General features: G+C 45.6%; 1 protein-coding gene across 21 annotated transcripts in view; it reads left to right on the top strand.

Annotated features, from left to right (window-relative positions):
• LOC134339799 (neurexin-2-like) overlaps window positions 1-13431 on the top strand; it is a 1323723-nt gene extending 1310292 nt beyond the window's left edge. For 14 of the 21 annotated variants that reach the window (XM_063036594.1, XM_063036593.1, XM_063036589.1 and 11 more), the window contains one exon: window positions 11065-13431. In XM_063036594.1, the coding sequence (XP_062892664.1) occupies window positions 11065-11951 (887 nt within the window). In that variant the 3' untranslated portion in view covers window positions 11952-13431. The remainder of the gene's footprint in view (window positions 1-11064) is intronic. The other 7 variants (XM_063036606.1, XM_063036602.1, XM_063036603.1 and 4 more) reach the window with 1 other exon arrangement.
• The last annotated feature ends 264 nt before the right edge of the window (window positions 13432-13695 follow it).

The raw sequence follows: 13695 nt of genomic DNA, 5'->3' as shown, positions 1-13695 counted from the left end.
CCAGTTTCCTGAGCCATTTACAATTAAAAAACTTTGCTGTAGTTGTAATCATGAACTCAAAGTGCATCAAGTTCAGGAAATGTGGTGGTGTGAGGAAGTTCTCCAGTTTAGTAGACTGGTGAACTTAACGGATTAGTAGACAGGTGAAATTACCCATTTAAGCTGATTAGAGCTTTTAAATGAATTACTGTAATTATGACTCTCCACGAGAGAAAAACAAGCAACTGGGCTTTAAAACATGATGCAGCGTGCTGCTTTGTCATGGGTGATCACTGGTGCATAACCAACGTTAAAATTTCCAGTTAATCCCTATTCTTAACAAAATATTTTATTGTCGTATAGATCTGCAATGTGCTATAAACCTCATCAACAAACAAAGATGGCTGATATTTCAAATATGGTGTGAAAATTTTGGAATAATCCACAGGTCCTGTGTTCATTCCCATCCTAAAATGTTTAAGTCCTCGAGTTTCTGGTAAGTGTCCCCAAAAAGGCAGGATTCACAAACATGAACAATAGTTACTCAGTGGTTAAGCTGTCACCACGTATTCCCAGCAAAGCTGGAACCCCATTCTGAGGAGACCATTCTTCTTTCCCCTAATTTGTCCATTGAAACATTCTTTTCATTTTCTAATCAACTCTTGAGCCAAGACTCAAGTCGTACAACCACACCCAGAAACTGACACTTTTCTGGATATTAAAGGGTATTATATGGGTATAATAGAGAAAACTTAAGTCAAGCTAGAATATCACTCATGGAGGAGGTGGTCTGAGAGACGATGGCCTCCTAGACTTCATAATACCTTCCGGTCAAAGCCTTTCCATTGAGGATGAGTCCGACTGACACTCTCATCTCTCCAACTAATGTCAATTGTTCACCTTTTAACTCCCCCTCGGATGACAAAAACTTTGGTTCCCATTCGACCCATTAAAACCCAATTGTTTGATCCCAATTACTATACAAAGTTGACTTCTCTAATCCACACTCCATCCAGTTGTCTGAGTCAGAGTTGAAAGTCTGTTCCTTGAGTTCCTCATATCTCTTACATCATTTGAGCCCATAATCTCTCACAGGGCATTCCCTCCAGTACTCCCACTCAATAACATGCCCATCCCTACCGAATCCACTTTAAATTCCATGAACATCCCCACCGAATCTAATTTAATTCTATAGATATCGCTACTGAATCCTGTCCCTAGTGACACCACTGTAAATTCCATGGTCATCATCAACGAATCCACATTAAAATTACATGGTCAACCCTACTGAATCCACATTAAATTCCATGGCCATTCCTCTGAATTCACATTAAATTAAAGCCATCCGTACTGAATTACCACTATATTCCATGGCTATTCCTACCAAATCCACATTAAATTCCATGGCCATTCCTACTGAATCCTCATAGGATAGCATGGCCATCTTTACTACATCCACATTAAATCTCTCTCTGGCTATCCATCCCATAGGATGCATGTTAAACATCATGGTTATTCCTACTGAGTTGACACTATATTCCATGGTCATCCCAACTGAATCCACATTAAACTCTATGGTCATTCCCTATGGAATACACATAAAATTCCATGGTTATTGCTACTGAATCCCAATTTAAATTCCATGGCTATTCCTACTGAATGCACATTAAATTGCATGGTCACCCCTATTAAGTTCTCATTAAATCACATGGTCATCCCTATTGAATCCACATTGAATTCCATGGTATTTCCCACTGAATCCACATTAAATTCCATGATCGTCCCTACTGAATCCACATTGAATTCCATGGTCATTCCCTATTGAATGCACATTAAATTCCATGGTATTTCCCAATTAATCCACATTAAATGCCATGGCTATTCCTACTTTGTTGACATTAAATTTCATAGCTGTTCCTACTGAAACAACCTTAAATCCCATGCCTGATGTGAGGCTGCTTGTTACTTCCTCAAAGAACTCTAACAGACTTGTCAAGCAAGATTTCCCTTTACAGAAACCATGCTGATTTTGACTAATTTTATGATTAGTCTCCAAGTGCCTTAAAATCTCATCCTTAATAATAGACTAACACTTTCCCAACCACTGAGGTTACGCTAACTGGCCTATAGTTTCCTTTCTTTTGCCTACCACCCTTCTTAAAGAGTGGAGTGACAATTGCAATCTTCCAGTCCTCCAGGACTATGCCAGAATCAAGTGATTCTTGAAAGATCATGACCAATGCATCCATTATCTCTTCAGCAACCTCTCTCAGGAGTTTGGGATGTCATCCATCTGGCCCAGGTGACTTATCCACCTCAAGACCTTTGTGTTTGCCAAGCACTTATTCCTTTGTAATAGCAATGGTATTCACTTCCGCTCCTGGACACTCACTGACCTCTGGCACTCTGCTACATTGAAGAAAGATGCAGGGTACCTATTAAGTTCATCTGCCATTTCTTTGTGCCCCGTTACTACCTCACCAGCATCACTTTCCAGTGGTCCAGTATCAAATTTCACATCCCTTTTACTCTTTATGTAACTGAATAATCTTTACTGAATCGACACTAACTTCCATGGCCATCCAACTGAATCCAAGTTAAATTCCACGGCCAGCCCATTTGAATCCACAATAAATTCCATGACCATTCATACCGAATCCCCATTAAATTCCATGGCCATTCTGACTGAATCCCCATTAAATTCCATGGCCATTCTGACTGAACCCACATTAAATTCCATGGCCATTCCGACTGAACCCACATTAAATTCCATGACCATTCATTCTGAATCCACATTAAATTCCATGGCCATTCCAACTGAATCCCCATTAAATTCCATGGCCATTCTGACTGAACCGACATTAAATTCTATGGCCATTCCGACTGAATCCACATTAAATTCCATGGCAAATCCTCCTGTATCCACATTAAATTCCATGTTCATCCATACTGATTCCTCATTAAATTCCATGTCTATTCCTACTGAATCCACATTAAATTCCATGTTCATCCATACTGATTCCTCATTAAATTCCATGTCTATTCCTACTGAATCCACATTAAATTCTATGTTCATCCATACTGATTCCTCATTAAATTCCATGTCTATTCCTACTGAATCCACATTAAATTCCATGGAAATCCCTACAGAATCGACATTAAATTTTGGAAATCCCTACTGAATCCACAATATTCCATGGCCATCGAACATGAATCAATATTAAATGTCATAGTGACATTAAATGTCATACCAAATCCACATTAAATTCTATGGCATATCCTACTGATTCCACATTAAATTCCATGACCATTTGTAATGAATCCACATTAACATAGAAACATAGAAAACCTACAGCACAATACAGGCCCTTTGGCCCACAGTGCTGTGCTGAACATTGGGTTACCCTAGGTACTTTAGAAATTACAAAGGGTTACCCATAGCCCCCCATCCTTCTAAGCTCCACTTACCCATCCAGGAGTCTCTTAAAATACCCTATTGTATCCGCCTCCACCACAATTGTCTGGAGCCCATTCCACGCACTCACCACTCTGCATGAAAAACTTACCCCTGATATCCCCTCTGTACCTAATTGCAAGCACCTTAAAACTGTGCCCTCTCATGTTTGCCATTTCAGCCCTGGGAAAAAGCCTTTGACTATCCACATGATCAATGCCTCTCATCATCTTATACACCTCTCATCCTCAGTCACTCCAAGGAGAAAAGGCCAAGTTCACTCAACCTTTTCTCATAATGCACTCTCCCCAATCCAGGCAACATACTTGTAAATCTCCTCTGCACCTTTTCTATAGTTTTCACATCCTTCCCGTAGTGAGATGTCCAGAACTAAGCACAGTACTCCAGGTTGGGTTTGACCAGGGTCTTATACAGCTGTAGCCTCCAGCCTGATGGCATGAACATTGACTTCTCTAACTTCCGCTAATGCCCCACCTCCCCCTCGAACCCCATCCGTTATTTATTTATATACACACATTCTTTCTCTCTCTCTCTCCTTTTTCTCCCTCTGTCCCTCTCACTATACCCCTTGCCCATCTTCTGGGTTCTCCACCGCCCGTCTTTCTCCCCGGACCTCCTGTCCCATGATCCTCTCATATCCCCTTTGCCAATCACCTGTCCAGCTCTTGGCTCCATCCCTCCCCCTCCTGTCTTCTCCTATCATTTTGGATCTCCCCCTCCCCCTCCCACTTTCAAATCTCTTACTAACTCTTCCTTCAGTTAGTCCTGACGAAGGGTCTCGGCCTGAAACGTCGACTGTAGCTCTTCCAAGAGATGCTGCCTAGCCTGCTGCGTTCACCAGCAACTTTGATGTGTGTTGCCTGTAAAATTACCTCTTGGCTCTTGAACTCAATCCCACGGTTGATGGCCAATGCACTGTATGCCTTCTTAACCACACAGTCAACCTACACAGCAGTTTTGAGTGTCCTATGGACACGGACCTTAAGATCCCTCTGATCCTCCACAGTGCCAAGACTCTTACCATTAATACTATATTGTCATCATATTTGACCTACCAAAATGAACCACCTCACACTTATCTGGGTTGAACTCCATCTGCCACTTCTCAGCCCAGTTTTGTATCCTATTGATGTCCCGCTGTAACCTCTGACCGCCCTCCACACTACCCACAACACCCCCAACTTTTGTGTCATCAGCATATTTACTAACACATCCCTCCACTTCCTCATCCAGGTCATTTATAAAAATCATGAAGAGAAGGGGGTCCCAGAACAGATCCCTGAGGCACACCACTGATGACCGACCTCCAGGCAGAATATGACCCGTCTACACCGCTCTTTGCCTTCTGTGGGCAAGCCAATTGTGGATCCACAAAGCAAGGTCCCCTTGGATCCCATGCCTCCTTACTTTCTCAATAAGCCTTGCATGGGGTACCTTATCAAATGCCTTGCTGAAATCCATATACACTACATCTACGGTTCTACCTTTATCAATATGCTTAGTCACATCCTCAGAAAATTCACTCAAGGTTTTAAGGCATGACTTGCCTTTCACAAAGCCATGCTGACTAATCCTAAACATATTATGCCTCTCCAAATGTTCATAAATCCTGCCTCTCAGGATCTTTTCCATCAGCTTACCAACCACTGAAGTAAACTCACTGGTCTAGAATTTCCTGGGCTATCTCTACTCCCTTTCTTGAATAAGGGAACAACATCTGCAACCCTCCAATCCTCTGGAACCTCTCCTGTCCCCATTGATGATGCAAAGATCATAGCCAGAGGCTCAGCAATCTCCTTCCTCGCCTCCCACAGTAGCCTGGGGTATATTTATCCAACTGGTGATTTATCCAACTTGTTGCTTTCCAAAAGCTCCTGCACATCCTCTTTACTAATGTCTATGTGCTCAAGCTTTTCAATCCGCTTTCAGTCATCCCTACAATCGCCAAGGTTCTTTTCCATAGTGAATACTGAAGCAAAGTATTAATTAAGCACATTAAATTCCATGGCCATTTGTAATGAATCAAACACAAAATTTCATGGCTATCCAACTAAATTGAAATTAATTTCCATGAGCATCTGCATGGACTGTTATGTAGGGAGATTCTTCGCAGTTTCTAGAGTAGAAACATGGTCGGCACAACATTGTGTTGTAGAATATCTATGTTCTATATTCCCTATTGAATCCGCATTAAATTCCATGGCCATTCCAATAGAATCAACATTAAATTCCATGGAAATCCCTACAGAATCCATAATAAATTCCATGGTCATTCCTACTGAATCAGCATTCAATTCCAGTCATTGCAACTTAACTATACAAAATTCATTGGCCATCCCAACTGAATCCACATCAAATTCCATGGTCATTCCAAATGAATCCACATGAAATATCTGTGGCCATACCAACTCAACCCTCATGGAATTCCATTGCCAACTGTACTGCATCCACATTAAATGTCAAAGTTATTCCTACAGAACCGATGTTAAATTTCATGGCTAATCCTACTGAATCAACATTAAATTCCATGGTCATTCCAACTGAATTGACAAAAAATTCCATGTCCATCCCTACAGAATCCACATTAATTTCCAAGGCCATTTGCACTGAATCCATATTAAAATCCATGGTCATCCCCATCCCCATTGAATCAGCATTAAATTCCATAACTAGCCAAACTGAATCCACATTAAATTCCATGGTCTTTAATTCTCATGGAATTCCATGGCCATATCTTCTGCATCCATATTAAGTGCCATGGCTATTCCGGCTGAATCAACATTAAATTCCATGGTCATCTGTACTGAATACACATAAAATTCCATGGCCATCCCTAATGAATCCATGTTCATCTTTCCTCAATCCCATGCTCCTCCCTACTGAATCCTCATTAGATTCCATGTCCATTCTGACTGAATTCACATTAAATGCCATGGTCATTACAACAGAATCCACATTAAATTCCATGGTCATCCCTCCTGTAACTACATGAAATTCCATGGTTATTACTACTGTATCCACATGAAATTCCATGCATGCCCCTACTGAATCCACAGTAAGTTCCATGGCCATATGAATTCAGCAGAAATGCCAAGGAATTTAATGTGGATTTAGAAAGGAGGACAATGGGATTTAATGTCGATTTTCATGGAATTTAATGTCATAGCAATTTAATGCCATAACATTAAATGTCATAGCAATCCCTACTGAATCCACATTACATTCCATGGCCATCTCTACTGAATCCATCTTAAATTCCTTGGTCATTCCAACTGAATCCATCTTAAATATCATGGTCATCCCTATTGAATCTATATTAAATTTCACAGTCATCACTCCTGTATCCACATTAAATTACATGGTCATCCCTCCTGTATCCACCTCAAATTCCATAACCATTCCCTCTGAATCCATGGTCATCCGTACTAAGTCCACATTAAATTCCATGGTCATCGCGACTGAATCCACATTAAATTTCACGAAAATCGACATTAAATCCCATTGTCCTCCTTTCTAAATCCACATTAAATTCCTTGGCATTTCTGCTGAATTCATATTAAATTTCATGGTCATCCCTGTTGAATCCATGTAAAATTCTGTGGTCAACACCCCTGAATCCATATTAAATTCCATGGTTATCCCAACTGAATCTCATTGTATTCCATAGCCATCCCTACTGAATTCACATTAATTCACTATTGCTACAGAATCAACATTAAGTTCCCTGGTCATCCTACTGAATCCTCATGAAACTCCATAGTCACCCCTGCTTAATCCACACAAATTCCATGGTCCTCCATACTGATTCCATATTTAATTCCAGGGCAATTACTTCTGTAGGCACATTAAATGCCCTGTTCATATAGTTCATATCTTTTGACAGAGAAATAGACAAAGACTGCTGAATCTCTGTAAACCAAACGTAATGGACTCTGTTTAATCTGTGGCAACTAACAGTGAAACCGGAACTGCAATAGGCATGCAATACCAAGTGAATGTGGACACCAGACTAGATGGCATACACTCTGTTACTGACACAATATGAACTCAGTGATTGACAAAAACCAGTGGATGTTGTTGTCACTTCCTGCAGTCTGTAGAAAGTTACTTGAGTGGATTCCAAGCAACATGCTGTGCCCCTGCCCCTGTGAACACTCTGTCAGGGATTAAATTGCTACTGTTCAGCTGACTCCAGGAGGTACCACCACCCCGTTAATCCTCGTCCATCCTGCATTGCTATTATCACAACTCTGCACTGCCCCCGTTGCCCTAACAGCTTCCCTGCTACCAGGATCCTTCAGGTTGTTTCAGTTCAACCTGTAAGTGTCAACGTTTACATGACCCCCTATCCGCCTCTCGGGCCCCTCATCTTTCACCCAGCTCGTCAATTAACGCAATACGAGTAAAAGCCCGACTAGCTCAGTGGAGCTCGCTGTCAGCGGGTGGACAGCGGGAGGGCGTCAGATAGGGCAGAGGTGATGCTGGAAACAAAGTGTGAACCACCCATTCCTACAATAACGTTGCACCGTTCGGCACTCTCCTCCATTCTACCATTCTTCTGAACAGTCTCAAAGCCTTCCTGGGGAGTGAGTTTCACACCTCCCCAACCATCTCCAGCCAACACGTTCTCCACACAAACCAAGGTTAAAATTACTTGACCAAAAAAAAAGCCTCGTAAAGCCACAGCATGACAAATCGCTCTGCCGTCAGCTCAAACTTCCTCAGTTCTTACTGTGGATGTGAGGGGTTCAGTAATATTGCCAATTCTGTGCTTTTTTTTTGGTAACTGATGGGGAATGGGGACAGGTCATGTGGATTGGATTTTGGAATCCAACGTACTGACATTGACAGCGGTGCCTAATCTTACACCGCTCCTCGATATTGACTGTAAATATGTGTGTTCTGAAAATGAATTTTCGTCCTTTTTTTGTGGGGAGGATTTTTTTTTTAATTCCAAGCTCAACCTTAGCCGGGGGTTAAGAGATTTGGGGTACAGGTTGGGGCATCCTGCATATTATTTTTGCGCAGTTTTAATTTTCTGTGATGAAAGCTGTAGGTAGCTGTGTGCCCGTGTGTGTGTGTGTGTGTGTGTTTGTGTGTGTGTGTATATACAGTGCACAGACCCTTTGGCCCATCACGTTTATGCCGAACCATTTAAGCTGCCTACTCCCATCAACCTGCACCGAGAACATTGCCCTCTGTACCCCTACCATCCATGTACCTATCCAACCCTCTCTCAAACATTGAAATCAAGCTCGCAGGCACCACTTGTGCTGGCAGCTCGTTCCACACTCTCACGGCCCTCTGAGTGAAGAAGTTTCCCCTCATGTTCCCCTTAAACTTTTCAAGTTTCATCCTTAACCCATCACCTCTAGTTGTAGTCCCACACAGCCTCAGTGGAAAAATCCTGCTTGCATTTACCTTGTCTATACCCCTCATAGTTTTGTATACCTCTATCAAATCTCCTTTCAATCTTCTGCATTCCAAGGTATAAAGTCCTAACCTATTCAATCTTTCCATATAAGTCAGCAACATCCTTGTAAATTTTCTCTGTACTCTTTCAACCTTATTGACATCTTTCCTGTAGGTAGCTACCAAAACTGCACACAATACTCCAAATTCAGCCTCAATGTCTTATGCAATTTTAACATAACATCCCATCTCCTGTACTCAATACATTGATTTATGAAGGCCAATATGCCAAAAGCTTTCTTTACAACCCTATTTACCTGTGATGCCATTACAATGAATTATGGACCTTTAGTCCTCAAATCTCTTTGTTCTACCACACTCAGTTCACTATGCAAGACCTACCCTGGTTGATCCTACCAAAGTGCAAGAGGTACCTCACACTTGTTTGCATTAAATTCCATCTGCCATTTTTCCAGCAGGTGCAGATCCCACTGCAAGCCACCAGAGTCTTCCTCACTGTCCACTACACCCCATCCTCAAATTGGCTCACCAGGTTAACCACATTATCATCTAGATCATTGATATAGAAGACAAACAATGGACCCAGCATCGATCCCTGCAGCACTCCACTAGTCACAGGCCACAAGTCAGAGAGGCAATCATCTATGACCACTCTCTGGCTTCTCCCACAAAGCCAATGTCTCATCCAGTTTATTACCTCATCTGACTACTGAGCGATTGAACCTTCTTGACCAGCCTCCCATACAGGAACTTGTCAAATGATGTGTGTGTGTGTTCACATCTACACCTGAACTGTGTGCAATCAGAGTGCCATGTATTTGTGAATGGTTTTCAATTTTTTCAATATGGCACAGGAGGCCAGTCGGTACACAGAGCAATCTCATTCTGCCACAAATTGTCCCTGTAATCCAGTCCAGTCTCCCCATATTAGATATAACTTCTCCCAGATTAAACACACAGATTTACAATTTACAAAGCGCACTCACTTGGGATGTGGGAGAAAACCAGAGCAGCCGGGGGAAATCCCAGCCAAAGGGATAACGTACAAACTGCGCACAGCACGGTCATTACTGAAGGCCGTGGGTGTGTGGAACTGGGGAACAGATGGGATGCTGGCTGGGCCGAGAGAGAGAGCAGTGATTAATTTGCTGGTGCTGGTATCTTCACCAAAGAAGGAAGTAGTGAGGCCCTTGGTACACATATTCTCCCCGAGAGAGTTAGGGCAATTGCCCTAGGAACACTGCTCCCCACCCTCCAACCGGGTGAGCAGCAGTGACGCTCCCTGGCCTCTGCAGGCGCAATCCCAGCGACTCAACCAAACCCGAGGTCAATCACCTTCAATCCAAACTGGCGCAAGTTCTAACCAATGTCACGCCCCATAGAGGCACACCACCTGGTAAACGCCCCCCCCCCCCAACACACACACGACCAGCCTAGGACCCCGTATCCTACTGAACACCACCGTCCATCTCCTGCAGTGCGGGAAGTTGGGGTTAACGTCGCTGTGGGCATCCTGCGCTGGACGGAGGGGGGGGTGGGGGAACGAACGGCGCAGGCGGGGGGTAGGGGGGAGAGCGGGAGCGGAATAGACCCCCCCCCGGCTAAAGTGTGTATGGTGTTCTGACCTGCGGTGGAGGGGGGCAGGGGGTTAAAAAAAAGGATGAAAAATGAACTGTGAAACTTTCATTTCAACATCAAGCATTGTTTTTTCTTTAAAAAAGAAAACGAGAGAATTAGTTTCAGAATCTGTAGCTAAAAAGAGTTGATCTTGTCCCAGGAAATTCTTATGCAACTTTCTTTTTGTAATTTTGTTTTCCTTCATGCAATAATCATGCGGCCAATTTGTTGATGTAAGTTGCCTGTATTCCGTGATCTGTTATTTTCTTTCTAAAAGACATATGTTAGGCGTCTATTTGTAAGAGAGAGCGAAAAAAATCAAAAAAAACATCTTTTAAATCCTATTTTTAAAAAAAGTTGATAAGATTTTTTTCTGTAATCGTGGAAACTTGATGTGTATGTTAAAAGTAAAACAACGAGACAGATATTGTAGTGTAACGTCGCTGCAGCGAGTAGTGTTAAAATGAAGAGTAATTTGTTCTCGCAGTTGGTAAATGTTCTGTTGCTATCTCCCCACTTCGCGCCGCTGACTTGCTCTCCGCTTCTCTTTTCTGTTGTAGGAGGCGAGCTTATTTTGCCCATAATCACGGAGGATGCGCTGGAAATGCCGGCGATTGTCACCCGCTCTCCCTTCGTGCCCCCGCCCCCGACCTACCGGCCCTTGCTCACGGCCGTGGAGGCCACCAGAGAGTCGCTGACCCTGACCTCCAAGCTTGGCTCTCCCTGCCTCTTGGAGCAGGACGATGACTGCGACGAGGTGATGGTGGTGTCCGGCTACGGCTCCGGCGAGGTTTTTGACTCCAGCTTCCCTCCGACCGACGACGAGGACTTTTACGCCACCTTCCCCCTGGTCACCGACCGCACCCTCCTAGCCGGCGCCGACCCCTCTGGACCCAAATCCAAGGGCTTCCGCCCCAGCAAAGGGCCGAAGGGCCCCGACGGCGCCAGCGCGTCCCCCGACGCCCCGCTCTCCACCTCCTCTTCCTCCCCCGACATGATCCGAAAGCTGCCCGCCGGTAAGCTGAACCCCAAACCCAACCCGGACCTGGCGCTCCCCCCTCTACCCACCGAGCACCTCAGCAAGAAGCAAGCCCGGCGGCCACCAGTAACCTCCGGCCACGGCTTTCACCATCTGCCCACAGCCAACCCCAGCGGGCCGGGCGCGGCGGGACCCCCGGGCGCCGTGGAGGTGATCCGCGAGTCCAGCAGCACCACCGGTATGGTGGTGGGCATCGTGGCGGCGGCCGCCCTCTGCATCCTAATCCTGCTCTACGCCATGTACAAATACCGCAACCGCGACGAGGGCTCGTACCAGGTGGACCAGAGCCGCAACTACATCAGTAACTCCGCGCAGAGCAACGGCGCCCTGGTCAAGGAGAAGCCGCCGCCCGCCGCCAAGGCCGCGGGCAAGAGCAAGCGCAACAAAGACAAGGAGTATTACGTGTGAAGCGGCGCCGGGGCGGGGTGACGGCTGGACTTTGGCCGTGGGGAGCCCCGTCCCCGGAGCTCAGGTTGGGGCAGGGTGTGGGGGGTGTTGGTTGCCCGCTCCCCGCCCCAGCCCCAGGTCTCTGTGGAGGGGGGAAGCCAGCTCACCCCCCGATCACCTGCAGTCGCTGGGACGTCCCACCGAGGAGAGCAACCGGAGTCTGACCCCCAGAGAGGGCGGGGCCGCTGTGAACTACTGGCCATGGCACTGCTCTGTCCCCAATAACATCCCCACCCCCTGCCCTCCTCTCTCCCTCGGTGGCCCGGGACCAGACCCTGTGGCTTCTCCCCACCTCCTCCCTACCCCGGTTCCTCTCCTCCCGGACACGGGCCCTTCTGGATTCTCTTTCCCGTGTTACAAGTGTGTGCCGATTCTGTGTGTGTTCAATTCCTGGGATTTCCGAGACGGACCTTGATCTGGGCGGTGCGAGCGGGCAGCGGCTCTCCCGGAGAAAAGCCCACCCGAGAGCGGTTCACGGCCGGCGGCAACGCGGGGCGTCAGAACTTTGCGAAGGTCGCCCCTTCAGAGAACGCTCCTGCCTCGGGCGCTCGCCCCGTGGGACTCCAAAAATACAACGCCGCGACAGACTGCCTGTGGGTGGGGGTGTGACCCTTCACAGCTCGATGTCCGTCAGGAACTTCGTCAACTTGGAGACGCGCTCTCTCCTCGGAATCAAAACGAAAATGCTGGCTCTGGGCACCAATGGCTTCTGAACTGTGAAGGAATTCTAATGTTTACCGAGTGATGAACGTTTCAGCGTTACTTCCTTTCCACCAGTGTGCTCAGTCTGGGCGGGTGGAGGGAACACTGTGGAAGACCCAGTGTATGTAACATTGTCTGACTGTATAGTATTGTCACTTGAACCATTTTCAGTTCTTTGTTGAGATAACAGAATCGTTCAGCCCCACTACAACCTCTCCCGTCCCCTCACCCACCTCTCCTCCCCACCAACTTTATATACAGTATGTGTATTGCATCTCGCCGCGGTTGTTCGACCGGAACCTTCGCGCGGACCGAAACCATTTCAGGAGGTAACGACGAGCCGCCGAGTACACTAACTTTGCATCCACGAGGAGGCCCTCCTGCCCCATTTTCAAAGCACCAACAATCTGACAACCGAGTAGCCGAACAAAAAAAAAGACAAATAAAGTTTGTGTGTCATTCTCCTCCCACACCTTGTGCTTTGTACACTTTGATCATTGATATTAAGGCTCGTTTAATGACGACTAGGTATTTGTCTTTTGCCCAGATGGGCCACAGAATTGGAAGGATATCGTTTTCTATCATACTCTGCCCCTTGGTTATGAAATGATTGGTTCAGCTGTTGATAATGTGTGATATCATATATCTTCATGTACTCAATGTTATTGTAAAGTGTTACTAGTGACTGCCTCCCATAAGTGTAAATCTACCAGAGGGAAATACAATTGATTATATACTTCTTACAGCCTGGGACTTATTATTTGCCGTTATTTACCATCTACTGGGATAATTGTCAGTGTCAGGACAAGAGTGATGGGTGTCTTGAGATCACCCCGCAGTGTATGTGTTTCCCTCCGCAGGGTCTCTGATCCCCCCCCCCCGCGGTATCTGGTCTTTAGGGTGTCTGTGATTACCCCTCAACCCTCCCCCCCCCACGGTGTCTGTGATTCTCCCCACGCAATTTCTGTGATGACCCTCACGGTGTCTGTGATTGCCCCCTCCC

Source organism: Mobula hypostoma, chromosome 30, assembly GCF_963921235.1.
Source record: "Mobula hypostoma chromosome 30, sMobHyp1.1, whole genome shotgun sequence".
NCBI lineage: Eukaryota > Metazoa > Chordata > Chondrichthyes > Myliobatiformes > Myliobatidae > Mobula > Mobula hypostoma.
Note: the sequence above shows the minus strand (reverse complement) of the source record. Positions and strands in the feature narration are given on the sequence as shown.